General features: G+C 58.9%; 1 protein-coding gene across 9 annotated transcripts in view; it reads right to left on the bottom strand.

Annotated features, from left to right (window-relative positions):
- The window catches only part of ARHGEF10L (Rho guanine nucleotide exchange factor 10 like), a 155,543-nt gene that overhangs the window by 88,141 nt on the left and 52,728 nt on the right, over positions 1-14,674 (bottom strand). For 6 of the 9 annotated variants that reach the window (XM_045035163.1, XM_045035169.1, XM_045035162.1 and 3 more), the window contains exons 3-4: positions 11,309-11,494; positions 10,499-10,556 (exon numbers count right to left, since the gene is read on the bottom strand). In XM_045035163.1, coding sequence (XP_044891098.1) covers positions 10,499-10,556; positions 11,309-11,494 — 244 coding nt within the window. Of the gene's footprint in view, positions 1-10,498; positions 10,557-11,308; positions 11,495-14,674 lie in introns of those variants that run through there. The other 3 variants (XM_023258208.2, XM_045035167.1, XM_045035168.1) reach the window with 3 other exon arrangements.

Here is a 14,674-nt window from a genome sequence, read left to right as displayed (position 1 = left end):
GCGGTGACCATTACAAAGCACCTGTTGCACGCTTCCCGGTTTGCTTTGTATTTTCCAATTCCACTTCGCAAGAACGCAGGCGAGGCAGGCTCTGTGATCCTCATTCTGCACGTGGAGACGCAGACTCGCAAAGACTCCATTTCATTTGCCCAAAGTCGCTCAGTGCATCCGCTGGAGCTGGGATCTACAAGCCCGTCTGCCTACGAAGTTTTATCTTCTTTCAACCAGACCACTTGGAAGTAGACAAGCGGCATTTAGATATTTAACTACATCACATATTTGCTGTGTCATGACGCCACTGAGCCTGGCTTGAGTGTGCAGACTTTTTAAAAGGAAGGAGAGCGGGGCGCCTGGGTGGCTCAGTCGGTGGAGCGTCCGACTTCAGCTCAGGTCACGATCTCACGGTCCGCGGGTTCGAGCCCCGCATCAGGCTCCGTGCTGACAGCTCAGAGCCCGGAGCCCGCTTCGGATTCTGTGTCTCCCTCTCTCTCTGCCCCTCCCCTGCTCATGCTCTGTCTCTCTCTGTCTCAAAAAAATAAATAAAAACATTTGAAAAAAATGTTTAAAGGAAGGAGAGAAATAGCACTGGGCCTATGCAAGTTCAAGTCTCTGTCCAAGAGAAATCCCAACAGCCAGCCCCAAGGCTGCATTGCAATTCAGCCAGAGAACACCCGAGGAGGCCCTGGGTGAACTCTGAAGGTGACATCAAAAGGCAGTGGGTATTTTTGGGTGAGGTCAGGCAGCTTTAGGAGGGCTCTGGAAATAATACATGACATACTAAAAGCCGGGAGTGGCTGAAATACGAGCCTCCGGGCTAAGCATCACCAAAACACAGCGAACTTAAGTTTTCATTTTATTTCATTCTACACCATTTCATTCTAAATAGCCACACGTGGCTAATGGCCACCGTACAGGACAGTGCATGTCTAAGCCACCTCCACTACCGGAGACGCTAGTCTGTGCCCCTGGGCTTGGGAGTGGGGATCTTCCAGCAGAGAGAAATCACCTTCGTGCCCACCCCTGCTGCCTCCCCGGCTCAGGCAAGCAGAGCGACTGGGAGCCCCAAGGGAGGGAAAAGGCCAGTGCCTTTGGGTGTACAGGTCTTCCTAGGCTGGGCTGGAGACAATCACCCACCCCCTGCCCTGCACTTGGCTGGTGCCTATGCCGTACCCCATGCTGTGTTGAACGCTTGAGACCCCTTGAGCACAAGTGTATGTCTCATCACGACCGTTTTATAGATGAGGAAACTGAGGTTCAGAATGAACCTCCCCCCAAGTCACCTGGTCAGCAAGGCTGAGCTGCCATCTGCCTGCGAAGCCGCGCAGGGGAAAGTACCTCCCGGGCAAGGGAAGCGGAGGACGTGGCAGGAAACGAGGCTGAGGGTACCCGCGCTGCAGTCACCCAGAGGACAGCCTCTCCCAGCTTCTGCCCGGCCAGAATTCTCCGTGGGAGCAAACCCTCCCTTGGGGGCCTCCCCAACGCTTCAAGATAACCAAAGAGCCATAAAAGTCAACGAGAGGCCAGCTGTCTCACGCTTATCTGAGCTTCCGGCACTTTCGACGCCTCTCAGCTTGCACCTGAGAAACCGGCCGGCCGCTAACAGGACTCCAGTCTCACGAGGTGAGCCCACTGCCACCAGAATGCAGGGGGAAGGAGCCCGGTTCGCGGACAGGAGCGGAGAACAAGGGGCTCGATGGAAACGAGGGGGCAGGAGACAGAAGAAAGGACGCCTCCTTGGTCCCCCAACGCCGGTATGCACTCTCCACCGGACTTAGGCCACCACGCAGCTCCAAGCAGCCTCTGTGCCCATCTCCTCGCTATCCAGGGAAAAGCCGGAGATGAGAGGGAAGTGAGTGCCCCGGGACAGCAGGGACCTGCTCTGTCCTGGCCGCCCCATTCCGTCAGCCCCAGCACACAGGGGGCACGATCGATGCTGACGGGCGCCCTCCCCGGCCTGTTTTCGATCAAAGCTCCACTCCAGACGATGGCGGTGGCCTCACCCCTGCAGCTGCTGGTCTAGCCCCCCGTTTCTCAGTGAATCTCCAGGCACAGCTGATTCCACAGGGTCCCTTCCCCAGGGGCTACGCGGTGTGGAACACCACCCAAACCCTAACGGCCCGAGGATTCCCGCAGGCTGGGTTTGCGCCCTGTGCACACACACATACACCCCACGTGCACACACGGGGCATTCCAGGGCTTTTTCCAGGGCAAGGTGTGAAAAACGCAAAGGAGGAAAGAATCCCCCCTTGGGGAATAGAAAGGACCGGAATACCGACTGCCTTATCGGGCCTTGACTAGAGGCCCGGGACGGTCCTACTCAGGGCATCACCCCTCCATCCCTACATCCAAGAGACACAAAAGAATGACAAAAACATTAAGCCCAGATTAACCCTGCTACCAGATTTCTCTTCAGCGCTGGCCACTTTCCAGTTTATATAACACATTAAAGCTCGAAGGGCCTTAAAGATCATCTGGTCAGATGACTCACAGCAGTGGCCCTCGCAGTTGCCCGGGAAGCCCCCAGCAGGTACCGGCCAGGGCCCCGGCCTAGCAGTCCTGAGCTGGTGGTCCGGAGGAGGCCAGGCATCGGCGTTTCTAAACTGCCCGCTGCTTCCCCTGGGCAGCCAGGGTCGGGAACCGGGCTCACGGGCTTCTCGGCGTGTCCTGGGCGGCCAGGACAGTCGACATGTCCTACAGCTACTGTGGAATGGGCCGAATAACGGTTTCTGCTTCCTGTAGCAAGGATTAACGAGACAACCTATCTTCGAGATGGGGCCACGATACCTCCCAGCAGGGTTCTGGTAAGGAGTAAACAAAGCGAGCACTTAAAACACTTAGCAGGGGGGCTGGCGCTTGATAAATCCTGCCAGTGTGCCACCTCCCTTCCCCACGTTCCCCTCCGTCCCTCCTCCAGTTACAGGGTCCTGGGCTGTGGGTCCCAGAGCAATGCCTCCAACCTGCAGGCACGTGCCTCTTTGCAGCCACAGCCGGGCCGTCCCTCTCCTACAGAAGGGATAGGGGATGCAGTCTGTCTGTCCTCTGCCACCCCCTGAGAGGTGAGAAGACGCCAGGGGGAAGTCTGGGGGGAAAGAGAACCCCTGACTTGCTACCCATAGCACAGCTCTCGCTGGGGACAGAGTGCCAAGGCCCCCGGGGACACCCTCCACAGCCACGGATGCTGACACGGCCCCCCCTTACGTTCCGTGCCGCACGCACCCCTCTGACATCTGGAGGGCCCTGGGCTCGGGGGTCAGATCACAGCAGGCACTGTACCCCCCAGCAATAACTTATCAAGAGCCATGTGGGGTGCTGAACAAGAATACAGGCTCTCACAGGAAAACGCTCACAATATGCAATTAGGACAAAGAATGAGCCATGAAACAGCATGTGCAATAAAACCACAGTTCTATAAAAAAAAAAATATTATGAATACTTGCATATCTGCGTAGCAAAGAAGCTGGACAGAAACACACGGTGGTGGAATTAAAGCTCGCTTTAGTCTGTCATTTTCTGTACTTTCTAATTTTTCTACAGTAAACATGTATGCCTATTATAAGAAAGCAAAAGAGGAAGGAGACGCATCTCTGGAAATGCTAAGCAGCCCGCTGGCCAGCACGGGTCCCTCATGCCCTGGGGTCAGCCCCAGACAGACCATCACCCTGTGGGGACAGTGACAAAGAGCCGGCTTGCTGGCCTGGCTGAGCATCCGATCCCTGCATCTCATTTCATCCCCGCCCCCACCACACACACACACACACACACACACACACACACACACACACGGCTCCAGCAGCCAGTCTATCTTCCCACTTTACAGACAGGAAGCGGAGGCTTAAGCAGATAAGGCAACCCACGGGTCCCGGGTCACGGAGCTCATGCGTAGGGCGGGCAGGATCCAAACCGGATCCGGGTGGGAGACCTCGGCAGGTTAAACCCCGGTTCTGGAAGCTGACTGGCCTCAGCCCCGGCTCTGCCTCACCTCAGCTCTGGGCTGACATTAGGCTGACGCCATGTCCCCTCGGCATCTGGTTCCACATCCGTAAGATGGGGATTATAACAGTGCCCGCCTCTGAGGGGGTCATGAGGATTAATGAGATAAGGCAGGTAAAACTCTTAAAACAGAGCCTGGCATGTGAAAATAATACAGCCTGGCACAGAATGTCAGCGCCCCCTCCCCCCGAGGGCAGGGACCGTCGGCCTGGGTCACTGCAGCGCCGGGCACATCACAGGCATGCCACAAAGACGTGCGAGGTGGAGGCACGGGGGTGAGGGGCAGGGGGCGCCCAGCCAGCCCGCCAGCCAGCAGAATACCGGCCACCTGCACCCCAGCACTGTCCTGCGCAGGCGGGGAGGGCTGCGGGGGGCGGGGGGCGGGGGGGAAGCAAACAGAGCCCTGCCCTCCGGCTTGGAGCTCAGGGGCCAGCACCACCCCGGGGCCAGGAAGTGCACCCCTCTGGGTCTGCACAATGGGGTCCATAATGATTCCCTTTTTCCAGGTGTGTTAGTCTCCTTATTGCTGCCGGACAAATGATCACAAACCTGGTCAACTTAAAACAACAGACGCATCATCTTACACTTGTAGGTCAAACCTCTAACATGAGCCTCACTAAAGATAAAAAGCAAGGTGTTAGCAGGACTGTGCCCTCCTGGAGGCCCGGGGGGCGGGGGGGGGGATCCGTTCCCTCGGCTTTTCCAGGCCTCTGGAAGCACAGTCTGTATCCCTTGGCCCGAGGCCCCTCCTCCATGTTCCACGCCAACAGCGTGGCATATTTTCTTTAAAAAAAATTTTTTAATGTTTATTTATTTTTGAGATAGGAAGACAGAGCATGAGCAGGGGACGGGCAGAGAGAGAGGGAGACACAGAATCCGAAGCAGGCTCCAGGCTCCGAGCCGTCAGCACAGAGCCCCACGCGGGGCTTGAACTCATGAGCCATGAGATCATGACCTGAGCCGAAGTTGGACGCTTAACCGACTGAGCCACCCGGGCGCCCCCAACATGGCATCTTTCAGTCTCTCTCTGACTGGGGTCCCTCCTGCCTGTCTCATAAGGACCCTTGTGGCTCCACAGGGCCCACCTGGATAATCCAGGAGGACCTGCCCCCTCTCAGATCCTTAACTTATACCTGCCAAGTCCCTCTGTCATAGACAGTAACATGCTCACGGGTGCTGGGGATTAGGACATGGCACTCTCCGTGGGGGTGGGGGGGGGCATTATTCTGCCCGCCACAGCTAGGAGATGCGTGGAACGGACCACATAAAGTCCGTGCACACAGAAACTATTGGGGTAGCACCTTCTCTACGCCAGGCACCAGGGATGACAGAGGAAGAAGGCAGCGTCCCGTGTCTGCAGGGATCGAGGGATGGGCTTCACCAGATTCCCGAAAGGGGTACTCAGTGCAATGAATGCGGGTACGTGGGGACCTTTCTTCAGGAGAGACCGTGTGGCTCTTATGCTGGGTACTTTTGTGCCGGGATCCAAAGGCTATGGCTCCGGATGTGGAAACCCCTCGTAACCAGAGGTGGGGAGGAGGAAAAACAAAAACAAAAAAAATACAGCTTTTCCACTTCGGGACTGGCAAGGAGCCAGAGAGAGGTCGCTAATGGAAAAGGGGCCTGGTCCCCATAACCCTGTCACGAGGACATCTTCCTCTGAGGGGCAGTGACCTCTGCCAGGGCTCAGATTTCACACAGAGCCCTCGGAAGAGGACGCGGGAGGCTGAGAATGCCCCAGATTTGTAGAAACAGTGAGGTTGAGGGCAAGCCCGGGAGCGTAAACAACCCCAGACTAGGGCTGCAGTCAGTCTATAAAGCCTTGAGTGATAAGCCGGTGACTGACTTCCGCCAGGGAGAAACTCCTCCGGGGCTGGGGGCACTCCAGCTTTGTCCAGCCGTCCCTCCCAAGACCCCCGTACTCCCCACATCCATGAGCCGCAGAAGCCACAGGCCGCCGCCAGGCCCTCCAGTGCCCTGGTTCCATCCATTCTGTTCAAATGCCGCTTCCCTGTGCCCGGCCGGATCCTCCCAGCACCGGAGGTGTCCAGGGAGGACGGGGCTCCCTGGCACCTCCGGGAATCCAGCTGCCCAACTGCTTCCCTGGCGTCCAGGCCCAGGTGAGAGCCTCTGACCAGTCCATCTCGTCTGGGTACCCAGGAAGGGGCAGGACAGGTGCGTCCAGGGAGCAGCCCGGACAGGAGCCAAAAGCCTGACCCAGCAGGAAATACTAAGGCTGCAGGGGGCCCTGTTGGGATGGCAGCAAAACCGGGCAGGAAAAGCAAACAACCCCAGAGGGGGCCGGTGCCCTCAGAGGTAAGAGGCCCGGGCCTGAGTCCAGGGAAAACACAGGAAGCCAGCGACCCACACGCCCTTGTTTCTAGCAGGCACTGGTGCTCCGGGCTGCTTCGTCAGCCGGACTCCCCCGGCGAGAGCTCGGGGTGCTTGAGTGCATGGGCCTCAAAGTCCACCAGGAAAGGCCAATCCCACAGGCTCCAACAACGGACAGCTAAGCCGCTTCAACTCTAGCCTCCGCTCCTCATCTAAAAAGTGGGCAAGATTAATCATCCCATCTCCCGCGGCTGCGGTGCTGGGAGAGATCAGTTGCAAGATGATGTTAGCTCGCGGTGTTAGCTCACCACCACCACCACCAGCATCAGTGGGACCGGCCACCCAGCCACGGAGAGCCTGCCTCCCACCGGCCTCCGTCAGTGCCAGAGTCGAAGCCCGGGCTCCAAATTCCCATTCTCGTCTTCATGGAGACACGGAAGGTTGCCTTTCAGACCCCACTGGTCCTTCTGTCCACCCGCGCCCACCATTCACTCCACACGATGCCTTCAGGACTCCCCTAGGCCGGGCCGTGTGCTAAGCCAAGAGGACCCGACAGCAAATACAATGCGTCCCTCCCCCACCCAAACCACCAGCGCCCAAGGGAGCCAACGTGCAGGCGGGAAGACATGCCTCCACACCCTTCTACCCGAGGGGAGGGGGCCGCTGGTACTCTGCTCCCCTTTACAGGAAGGGACCTCAGCCAGAATCACGTACAGGCAGTGCCGAGGCCACCCTGCTTGGCCCCCCCAGAGCCGACCGCTCGCAAACTGCTCTCTAAGAACTCAGAGGCCAAGTTAAATCCCCTAGCAGGCAAAATCCTCACCCCAATTAAACACACGCACAATCGGCTCATCCACACGGAACTGGCCACAACCCCCACCATGACCCAAAGCCTGAGGTTCTGGGTCTGCACCTGGAGTCCCCAGCGCATCCCTGGAGGACAGCCTGGGGCCAATGCGCAGCCTCTGGTTGGAGAGGCCCAAGGTCCTAGTCTCCGGGCTGAATGAACATGTACCATCTCCGCGTGACCCTGGCCGCCTAACTTCCCTGAGCCTCAGTTTCCCCACCTGTGCCATAGGTAAGGACGGGGTGTACTTCCTGCAGATGGGAGGCATCAGCGGGAGTGGGCACTTAGCTCAGTGTGCCTGGTACACAGTAAACACGATCATTATCACTGCCGTTAACTTTGCCGCTGTCATCGTGGTTGAACGCCGAGCACTTCGAAGGTGGCTCTTGACCAGCAGCAAGGACGGACGAGACCCCGGTTGTTCTCACGCCTTGGGACTGTTGGGCAGGGTGGCCTGACCCTCAAATCACCCCAGGGGCCTCGGCACCGTGCGCCCAGAAACACCAGCAGCTCTGTTTACCCCGTAGACGCCTGGCTGCCCCCCCTGGCCAAGCCGGTGAAGGGACCAGGAAGTCCACAGGCCTCAAAGTCAGACACGGACCCAGTGCCCCCGCCAGGGTACCCGGACTGCCAGTCAGCCTCAGCCAGGCTCGCCACCGCCCACCCCGCAAGTACGAGTCCCCTCCCCGCGCAGACTGGGAGAGCTGGGGTAGCTGGTTGCTGAGAGCCCAGTCAAACACAGGTCGGTCTGACTCCCAGGGTACGGAGCCCAGCCAGCTCCCTCGACAACCAAATCTCAACCAGGACCCAGAATAACAACAGCAAACACAGCCGGGGCGGCCGACGCATGCCAGCCCGACTGAGCACGGGATCAGGGTTACATGCGCCTCGTGCAAGTCCTGCAAGAGAGTAGATTTATGATCCCCGTCTTACCCCTGGGAAGTGAGGCTCGGGACAGGAAGCCAGTTGCACAATGACGCACAGCTAGGCGCAGAGCAGGACTCGAGGACAGCTCCGCGTGGCTCAGGGCCCAGGCTGCCGGGTGATTCGGGCCCCGGACGCCAGCCCTCACTTTACCCACCTCGCTCCTGCCTGGCAGCTGGCCGGCGGGGACGAGGACTGGCCCGCTTCCCTCCCCCGCTGGGGACGAGGGCCCGGACGGGAGTGCGGTGGCTCTGAGGCTACAGCAACTTCAGGACCTGGGCGGTGACCCCAACTCTGTTGTCAGGAGCCTCCCGAGGCCAGGTAGGCAGAGGGACCATTTCCAGACCCGCAGGCAGGGGCCATGGAGGTCCCTTTCACCAGTGAAAGGGTGAAAATGTCCTCCGCTCGGCCATCTGCTTTTTCAAAGAAGCCTCTGCTGAGAGACTACCGTTAGGAAAGTCTAAAAACAAAAAAAAAAAAAGGACAGCAAACTTTTTTTCCTCTTTCCCTTAGATAAAAAGGAGGACAGTGATCTGAACGGATTCTTCTCCCAGAGGACTCCAAAGTAGAAAATCACCCCCCCAGGCAAGGAGCTGGAAGTGAAGTAAACAGAGACCCGGAAGGGAGGGGTGCCACTGGGAGCAGACAGAGAGCACTGGACGAGGAGTCCGAGGCTGCCGGAGTCTCACCGCATGACCTTGGACAAGTCCTGCTCCCCAATCTCTCCATCCGGGAAACTAAGGGCAGGAAGAGAGGCCCCTGAGGACTCCGGCCAGGACCGAGGCTCTGCAGAGGGCTTTGCCCAGTCAGGGAACTCAAAAGTGACATTTATTCAAGCCAAGTGTTGGCAAGACTCACCGGGCAACCCAGGCCCAGCCCAAGAGGCTGAGGCACTGAGCGCACAGTCTCCGTCCCTCGGGCCCCATCACTGGGAACACCCAGACAGGAGGCGGAGTAGAAGCAAACACAAGGTGTATATTTAGTGTGTCCTTCCACCAGCCTCTCCTATTCCACGATGCTCCTAGATGGGTATTACTTCCGCCTTACAGATGGGGAAAGTGGGGCTCAGAGAGGTTCACGGGCAGCCCAAAACCACCCATTTGGAGAAGAGCTGAGTGGGGATTTGAACCTTCGAGAGCTCACGCCCTGGCGCCACCAGGAGATGGTGTTCAAGGGGGCTAGGGCTGCTCCAGGGCAAGTCCCAGGACAGGTAAGGGTGCTGCAGAGGGGCGGGCGGCGGGTCAAGGCCGAGGCTGGGCCCCTGTGCCTGAAACACTCTCTGAGCTACCTGCCCAGTGGGGCTGATGGAAACAACATGGTAATTAATGGCAGCAGCTCTCAGGCCACTGGGTCCCCGCCTCGGCACGGCGCCAGCACTGGCCAGACATCCAATCCGGCCTCCAGGACCCACAGAGAGAAGGCGGGCAGGGACAGTCCCGAGTGGGCAACGGGGTTCTCCTGGAGGGTGGTCTGAGGGAAGCAAAAGCACCAGACCTTGAGGGTAGCGGTGCACTAGCTCATGGCCGGCTCCCCTTCCCACCCCCCCTGCCTCGGCCAGTAGCTTCCTCCAGTAAACTCTCTTCCTCTCCCCTCCCCTCTCCCTGAGCTCTCCTCCTGGGCCCCCTCCCATCGGTGTCCCCAGTTCCCTGTGCATCCTTCTCTGGGCCGCTCTCCTGTGTCTGCATCCCCGACTAGACTGCATTTCTGGCCAGCTTCCTTCCTGGCCCACCCTGGAGGGCTCTAACCCCTGGGAGAGCAGAACTCCCCGGGCGCGTGGGTGCAGGGCTGCCGCAGGGCTGCCGATTCAGTTCAGATCCCCCGCCAGGGAGGAGAGGCCGGCCCATACCTCTGGCCCAGCAGAAACCCTCCCAGGGCCCACCCACTCCAGATGGCAAATGCAGGGACATTTGCACTTGAATCCAGGGCTGCCTTGGCTCCCGGGGGCCCAAGGCGGCAAAATGCATCTCTGAGACAGCCAGCCTTGGAGACACCTGCCTGAGCCTCAGTCCCCCTGGCTCCCCGCACCAGGAAGACAAAAGGAGACTCAAATACCCCTCCCCCCAACCAGGGTGGCCAGGATTTAAAGCCCCGGCCCCAGGCCCTCAATCCACCACTCAGAATTCCTTTAGAGGAGTGCTCTCTGAGGTCCCCGAAGCCAGGCAGCAAGCAGCAGTGAGCCAAACCCTGAGAACCCGCTGCTTGTAAGACTCCCAAGCCCCAAATGCGAAGCCCGCCCCAGAGTTGGCTGGGGAGGCCACAGAGGGGATGGCTGACGGATCTTGAATGCGTCCCTCCTTAGCCAAAGACCCATCCAAGCCCTCCTGGGCACAGCGCCACCCTCTCTCACACCTCCTGCCTGGTGTCTCTTCCTCCAAGCGCCAAAGCAAAGGAACAAGGCTCACTTACTGTGTCTGGGGTGGTGAGGCTACCGGGTCTGGGTCTGGGTCTGGGTCTGGGTCTGGGTCTGGGGGAAGAGAGCAGAGGAGAGTCCGTCAGGCCCGAGGCTGGTCTCTACCGACTGGGCCCATCCCCGCCCCCTTTCCCGGGTGCCTGCTGGGCTCCTGCCTCCCCTCCCCCAAAGCTCCCCAACCTGTCCTACCTGCACCACCCCCACTCCCACCCCCATGGCCCACATCCCAACTCCGACCAGAACCAGCCGCCCTACCTGCACTGGGCCTGCGCCCCCCCCCCCCCCCGCCACCCCCAGCTCCTCAAGGAGCCTCTTGTCCCCAAGCCTGCAGGAGGTTCCTGCTAGTCCGGTCCCCAGTCTCTCCCAGATGACACAATACGAGAGCCCAGAAACTGCCATTTAACATCAGGCTTATCAGGGCACTCCCACCCCTAGAGCCACCCTCCGGGACTTCTGGGAGCCTCCTTCTCTGGTTGGTGTGATTCCCTGGGAGCAGCTGCTGAGGAAGAGGGGCTCGGGAGACACAGCCCTGGGCACCCGCTGTGTCCAAAGCACAACCCCTGGGCCAAAACCACTTTCATTATGATGTGTCAAAGTGCACCAGATGCTGCAGGAATGCCTGGAATCTCCAGTCCCCAAGGGAAGCGGTGGAATGCAACTTCTTCTCAATGGTTTTTCCCTTCCTGCTTCTGGGGACCGTGGTGGGGCCTGGGAGGCATCACTGGGAGCCTGGATCTTCCACTGGCTCTCTGTAGCCCCAGCGGACCGGAAATGGGAGGCCCCAAGGCTCCCCCAAAACACCTTACCAGCGATGGGGGCGGAGTCCCAGTGGATCAGTGGGGCATCAATGTCCTTCTCGGGAGCAATGCCCAGGACGGCCAGGCCAGTGCTGGTGTCCTCGTCATCGTCACTGTCGTCAAACTCGAAAGCCTCTCCAGGGTCGTCCTCCGCCTCAGGGGAGGGGCCAGGGCCTCCAGGAACCAGCTGATCTCCTGGAAGGGAGGAGGAGTCAGCGGCCACAGGGCCTGGGGTTTGGGCAAGGGGGGTATCCGCAGGGGGTGAGCAGCTGGGGTCTGAGCCAGGGCAGTTCCCAGAGACTAGAGTGAACCCCTGCCCGGGGCCAGCCAGCCCTCCGGTGCTCCAGAAGTGACCTGTGGTTCGGTGAGGGCTCGAAGCAGGTGGGCAGCAGACAGAGGGGAGGGAGAAAGCCTTCACGGAGAACGCAAGCACATCCACACTCGGAGGCACGTCTTTCGTGCCCTTGTTCCCTATTTCCCCATTTTGTAAGCAAGGGGGCCTTTTAAATGCATCTGCTCGCGTGCGGCTGGGTACGCACCTTTGTGCGTATCTCCATGTGTGTACCCATGTGCTTTTCATACGTGTGAGTGAGCACACACGCGCTTGGCCTGCACACCGCAGCGGCATAAAACACGGCCGGCCGCCTGCAAGTGTTTGGAGCCATGCCCCCTGCCATCCATCAAAGCTCCACCGAAGCCGAGCCCTGCCCCCACCACACCCCCTCCTCGACTCAGCCCTGTTTTCTCCATTCCTGTATGACCTGCAGTGATGTGACTTGTGTTCGTTTGTATTCCCAGACGGAACTCAGACCCCTGAGAGCCCCTTTTACCGTCCCCTTGAAGGGGACAGGTCCTGGCCTGGCCTGGGGTAGAAACCCAGAAGCTTCTGTTAAACAAGAAAAGGAACGGATCGTCTCTCCCAAAGAGCTGACCAGGCGCTCACCTCTCCACCTACATCACCGAGCTGAGGTTCTCAGTCTTCCTCCGAGGGCTCCCTTCCTAGAACCTGGGGCTGGACAGCGCCTCAGGCTTTCACTTCGCCCTCCCCTCCGGCCTCTTGCAAACCCGCTCCAAAACCGAAGGGTAGTGTGGCCTGGTGTTAAAAGTCTGCAAAGCTGACCACCCCTCTTCCGGCCGCCCTAAGCAGTCCCGCTGTATGCAGCTCACACCGTATGATTTAGAGCATGACCTTCGGTCCTGCCTGGGACCCCAACGTGCTGTGTGCTTCCGAGCAAGCCACTTCCCCTCTCGGAGCCCTGACGCCTCCCTCTGTAAACTGGGGAATAAAAACACCCCATGAGGCCGAGAACGTGAACTGAGAAGCAGGTCCGGGTCTGTCAGCCTCACTGCTACTGACTTTGGGGTCGCAGGGTCCTTGTGGTGGGGGCGCTGGAGGAGGACGTATGGCCACAGCCCCGGCCTCCACCAATTAGAAGCAAGTACTGCCCTCCGGCTGTGACAGCCAGAAACGTCTGCAGACATTGCCCAACGTCCCCTGGGGAACAAAATCACCCGAGGTTGAGAACAGCCAGGGTAGATGGAGCACCCGGGCACCTGTTGTAGGTACGGCCCCTCCCAGCCTGAGATCCTTGAAGACAGGATCGCCTGGTCTGTGGACTCGGCCCCAGCAGGTGCTCGGGGCGGGGAGGGATGACTAAGAAGACAGCGAGGTGCATGGAGCAGAGAGACAGCTGGATGGAACAGCAGACAGACTGATGGGCATATCCAGTTCCAGCAGTCTGTTGGACTAGAAAACTCCAATCCTTCCCCCCGCGACCTGGGAGTTTGCAGAGCAGAACATTCCAGATGCAAATGTACCAAGTCCAAGAAGTCCCCTCGTCAGCTGCATGCCAGCTCATCCTCCCTCCCCCACCCCCGGCCGGAGACCACTGAGGCGGGGGCCCACCTCTCCTCCTGGGAGCTTAGGGGGCCCCTTGGGCCAAAGTCAGCAGGATGGACCCTTCCAGGCCATGGTGTGGCCAGGGGCGCAAGCCGCTCCCCCAGGTCAGGGAACCAAACCCTGGTGGCGAGCCCGAAAATGCCCGTTCTGTCTTAGTTCCCATCCTACATGCTCCACTGAGCCCTGCTGCCCCCTTGGATGCTGGGTGGGCCCTGAGATGGTGAACTGACACGAGAAATCCCGGGGCTGAGTCAGAAGCCAGGTTAGTAGCTTTCATGTTCTGGCTCTCAACCCACTGGTGAGTCACAAAATCAATTAGGGGATTCCCCGGGCAGCCTTTTGTTTCATTTTTGAAACGCTTATTTGAGATATTTTTAAATATTTTAGGTTTATAAAGTCACACTTGGGATTACTCTCGCTATTGCTTTTGACAGTTCTGTTCCAGGGTATATACACACACACACACACACACACACACACACACACACACACGTACAGGTGGTCTAGAACCTTCTACCGCTCTCCCCTCGCTCGCCCCACACAGCCACACTGGTCTCCTTGCTACACCGTGAACGTGCCAGATGTGCTCCTGCCTCAGGACCTTTGCACTTTCAGTCCTGGGGTCCGGAATGTTCTTCCCCAGGCATCTTCTCCTGCTCTCACCTCCTTCAGGTGTTTACTCCAGGTCACCTGCAGGTGAGGCTGCTGTGAGCGAAACTGCCCACAGAGACACCCTGGGACTCCCCATTTGACTCGCCTGCTTTACTTTGCCCTACGGCCCTCGTCAGCAACGAGGTTTGACGCTTTTATTTTACTGGGTCCTCACTAGAACGTACGTGAGCTCATGAGGAATTCTGGTCTGTTTTGTCCACTGTCACATATATCCCCAGCATCTGGTACAGTGCCAGCACACAGTAGGTGCACAACAAGCATCTGTTGAACACACACACACACACACACGTGCACGCACACACACTCCTGTTGCCATGTCTATGGGTCGTGGTATTAAAAGTTTAAAAACACCACAGGGCGCCTGGGTGGCTCAGTCGGTTGAACGTCCGACTTCGGCTCAGGTCATGATCTCGCGGTTCGTGGGTTCGAGCCCCGCGTCGGGCTCTGTGCGGACAGCTCAGAGCCTGGAGCCTGCTTCGGATTCTGTGTCTCCCTCTCTCTCCACCCCTCCCTGGCTTACACACTCTCTCTCTCTCTCTCTCTCTCTCCCCCTCTCGGTGCCCTTGGCCCCTGCCCACTTGAATCTGCCTGAGAGGTGGCAGGGATACCGTGTGCATGACCAGTATCACAGGGTGTCACAGCCAGACCACTGGGCTCCAACCCCAGCTCTCCTAGATGCTGCCTGAGCATCAGGTCATTTTATCCCCACAGGCGGCGGCTTCCTGACCCATAAGGAGGACAGTGACAGTGAGTACCTTACAGGCGAGGGGGTGAGGACGGGAGGGCGGAATGAACTGATGCAT

The sequence above is a fragment of the Felis catus genome, chromosome C1 (assembly GCF_018350175.1).
Source record: "Felis catus isolate Fca126 chromosome C1, F.catus_Fca126_mat1.0, whole genome shotgun sequence".
NCBI lineage: Eukaryota > Metazoa > Chordata > Mammalia > Carnivora > Felidae > Felis > Felis catus.
The sequence above is the reverse complement of the archived record's forward strand: the minus strand, read 5'-3'. Positions and strand labels throughout refer to the sequence as shown.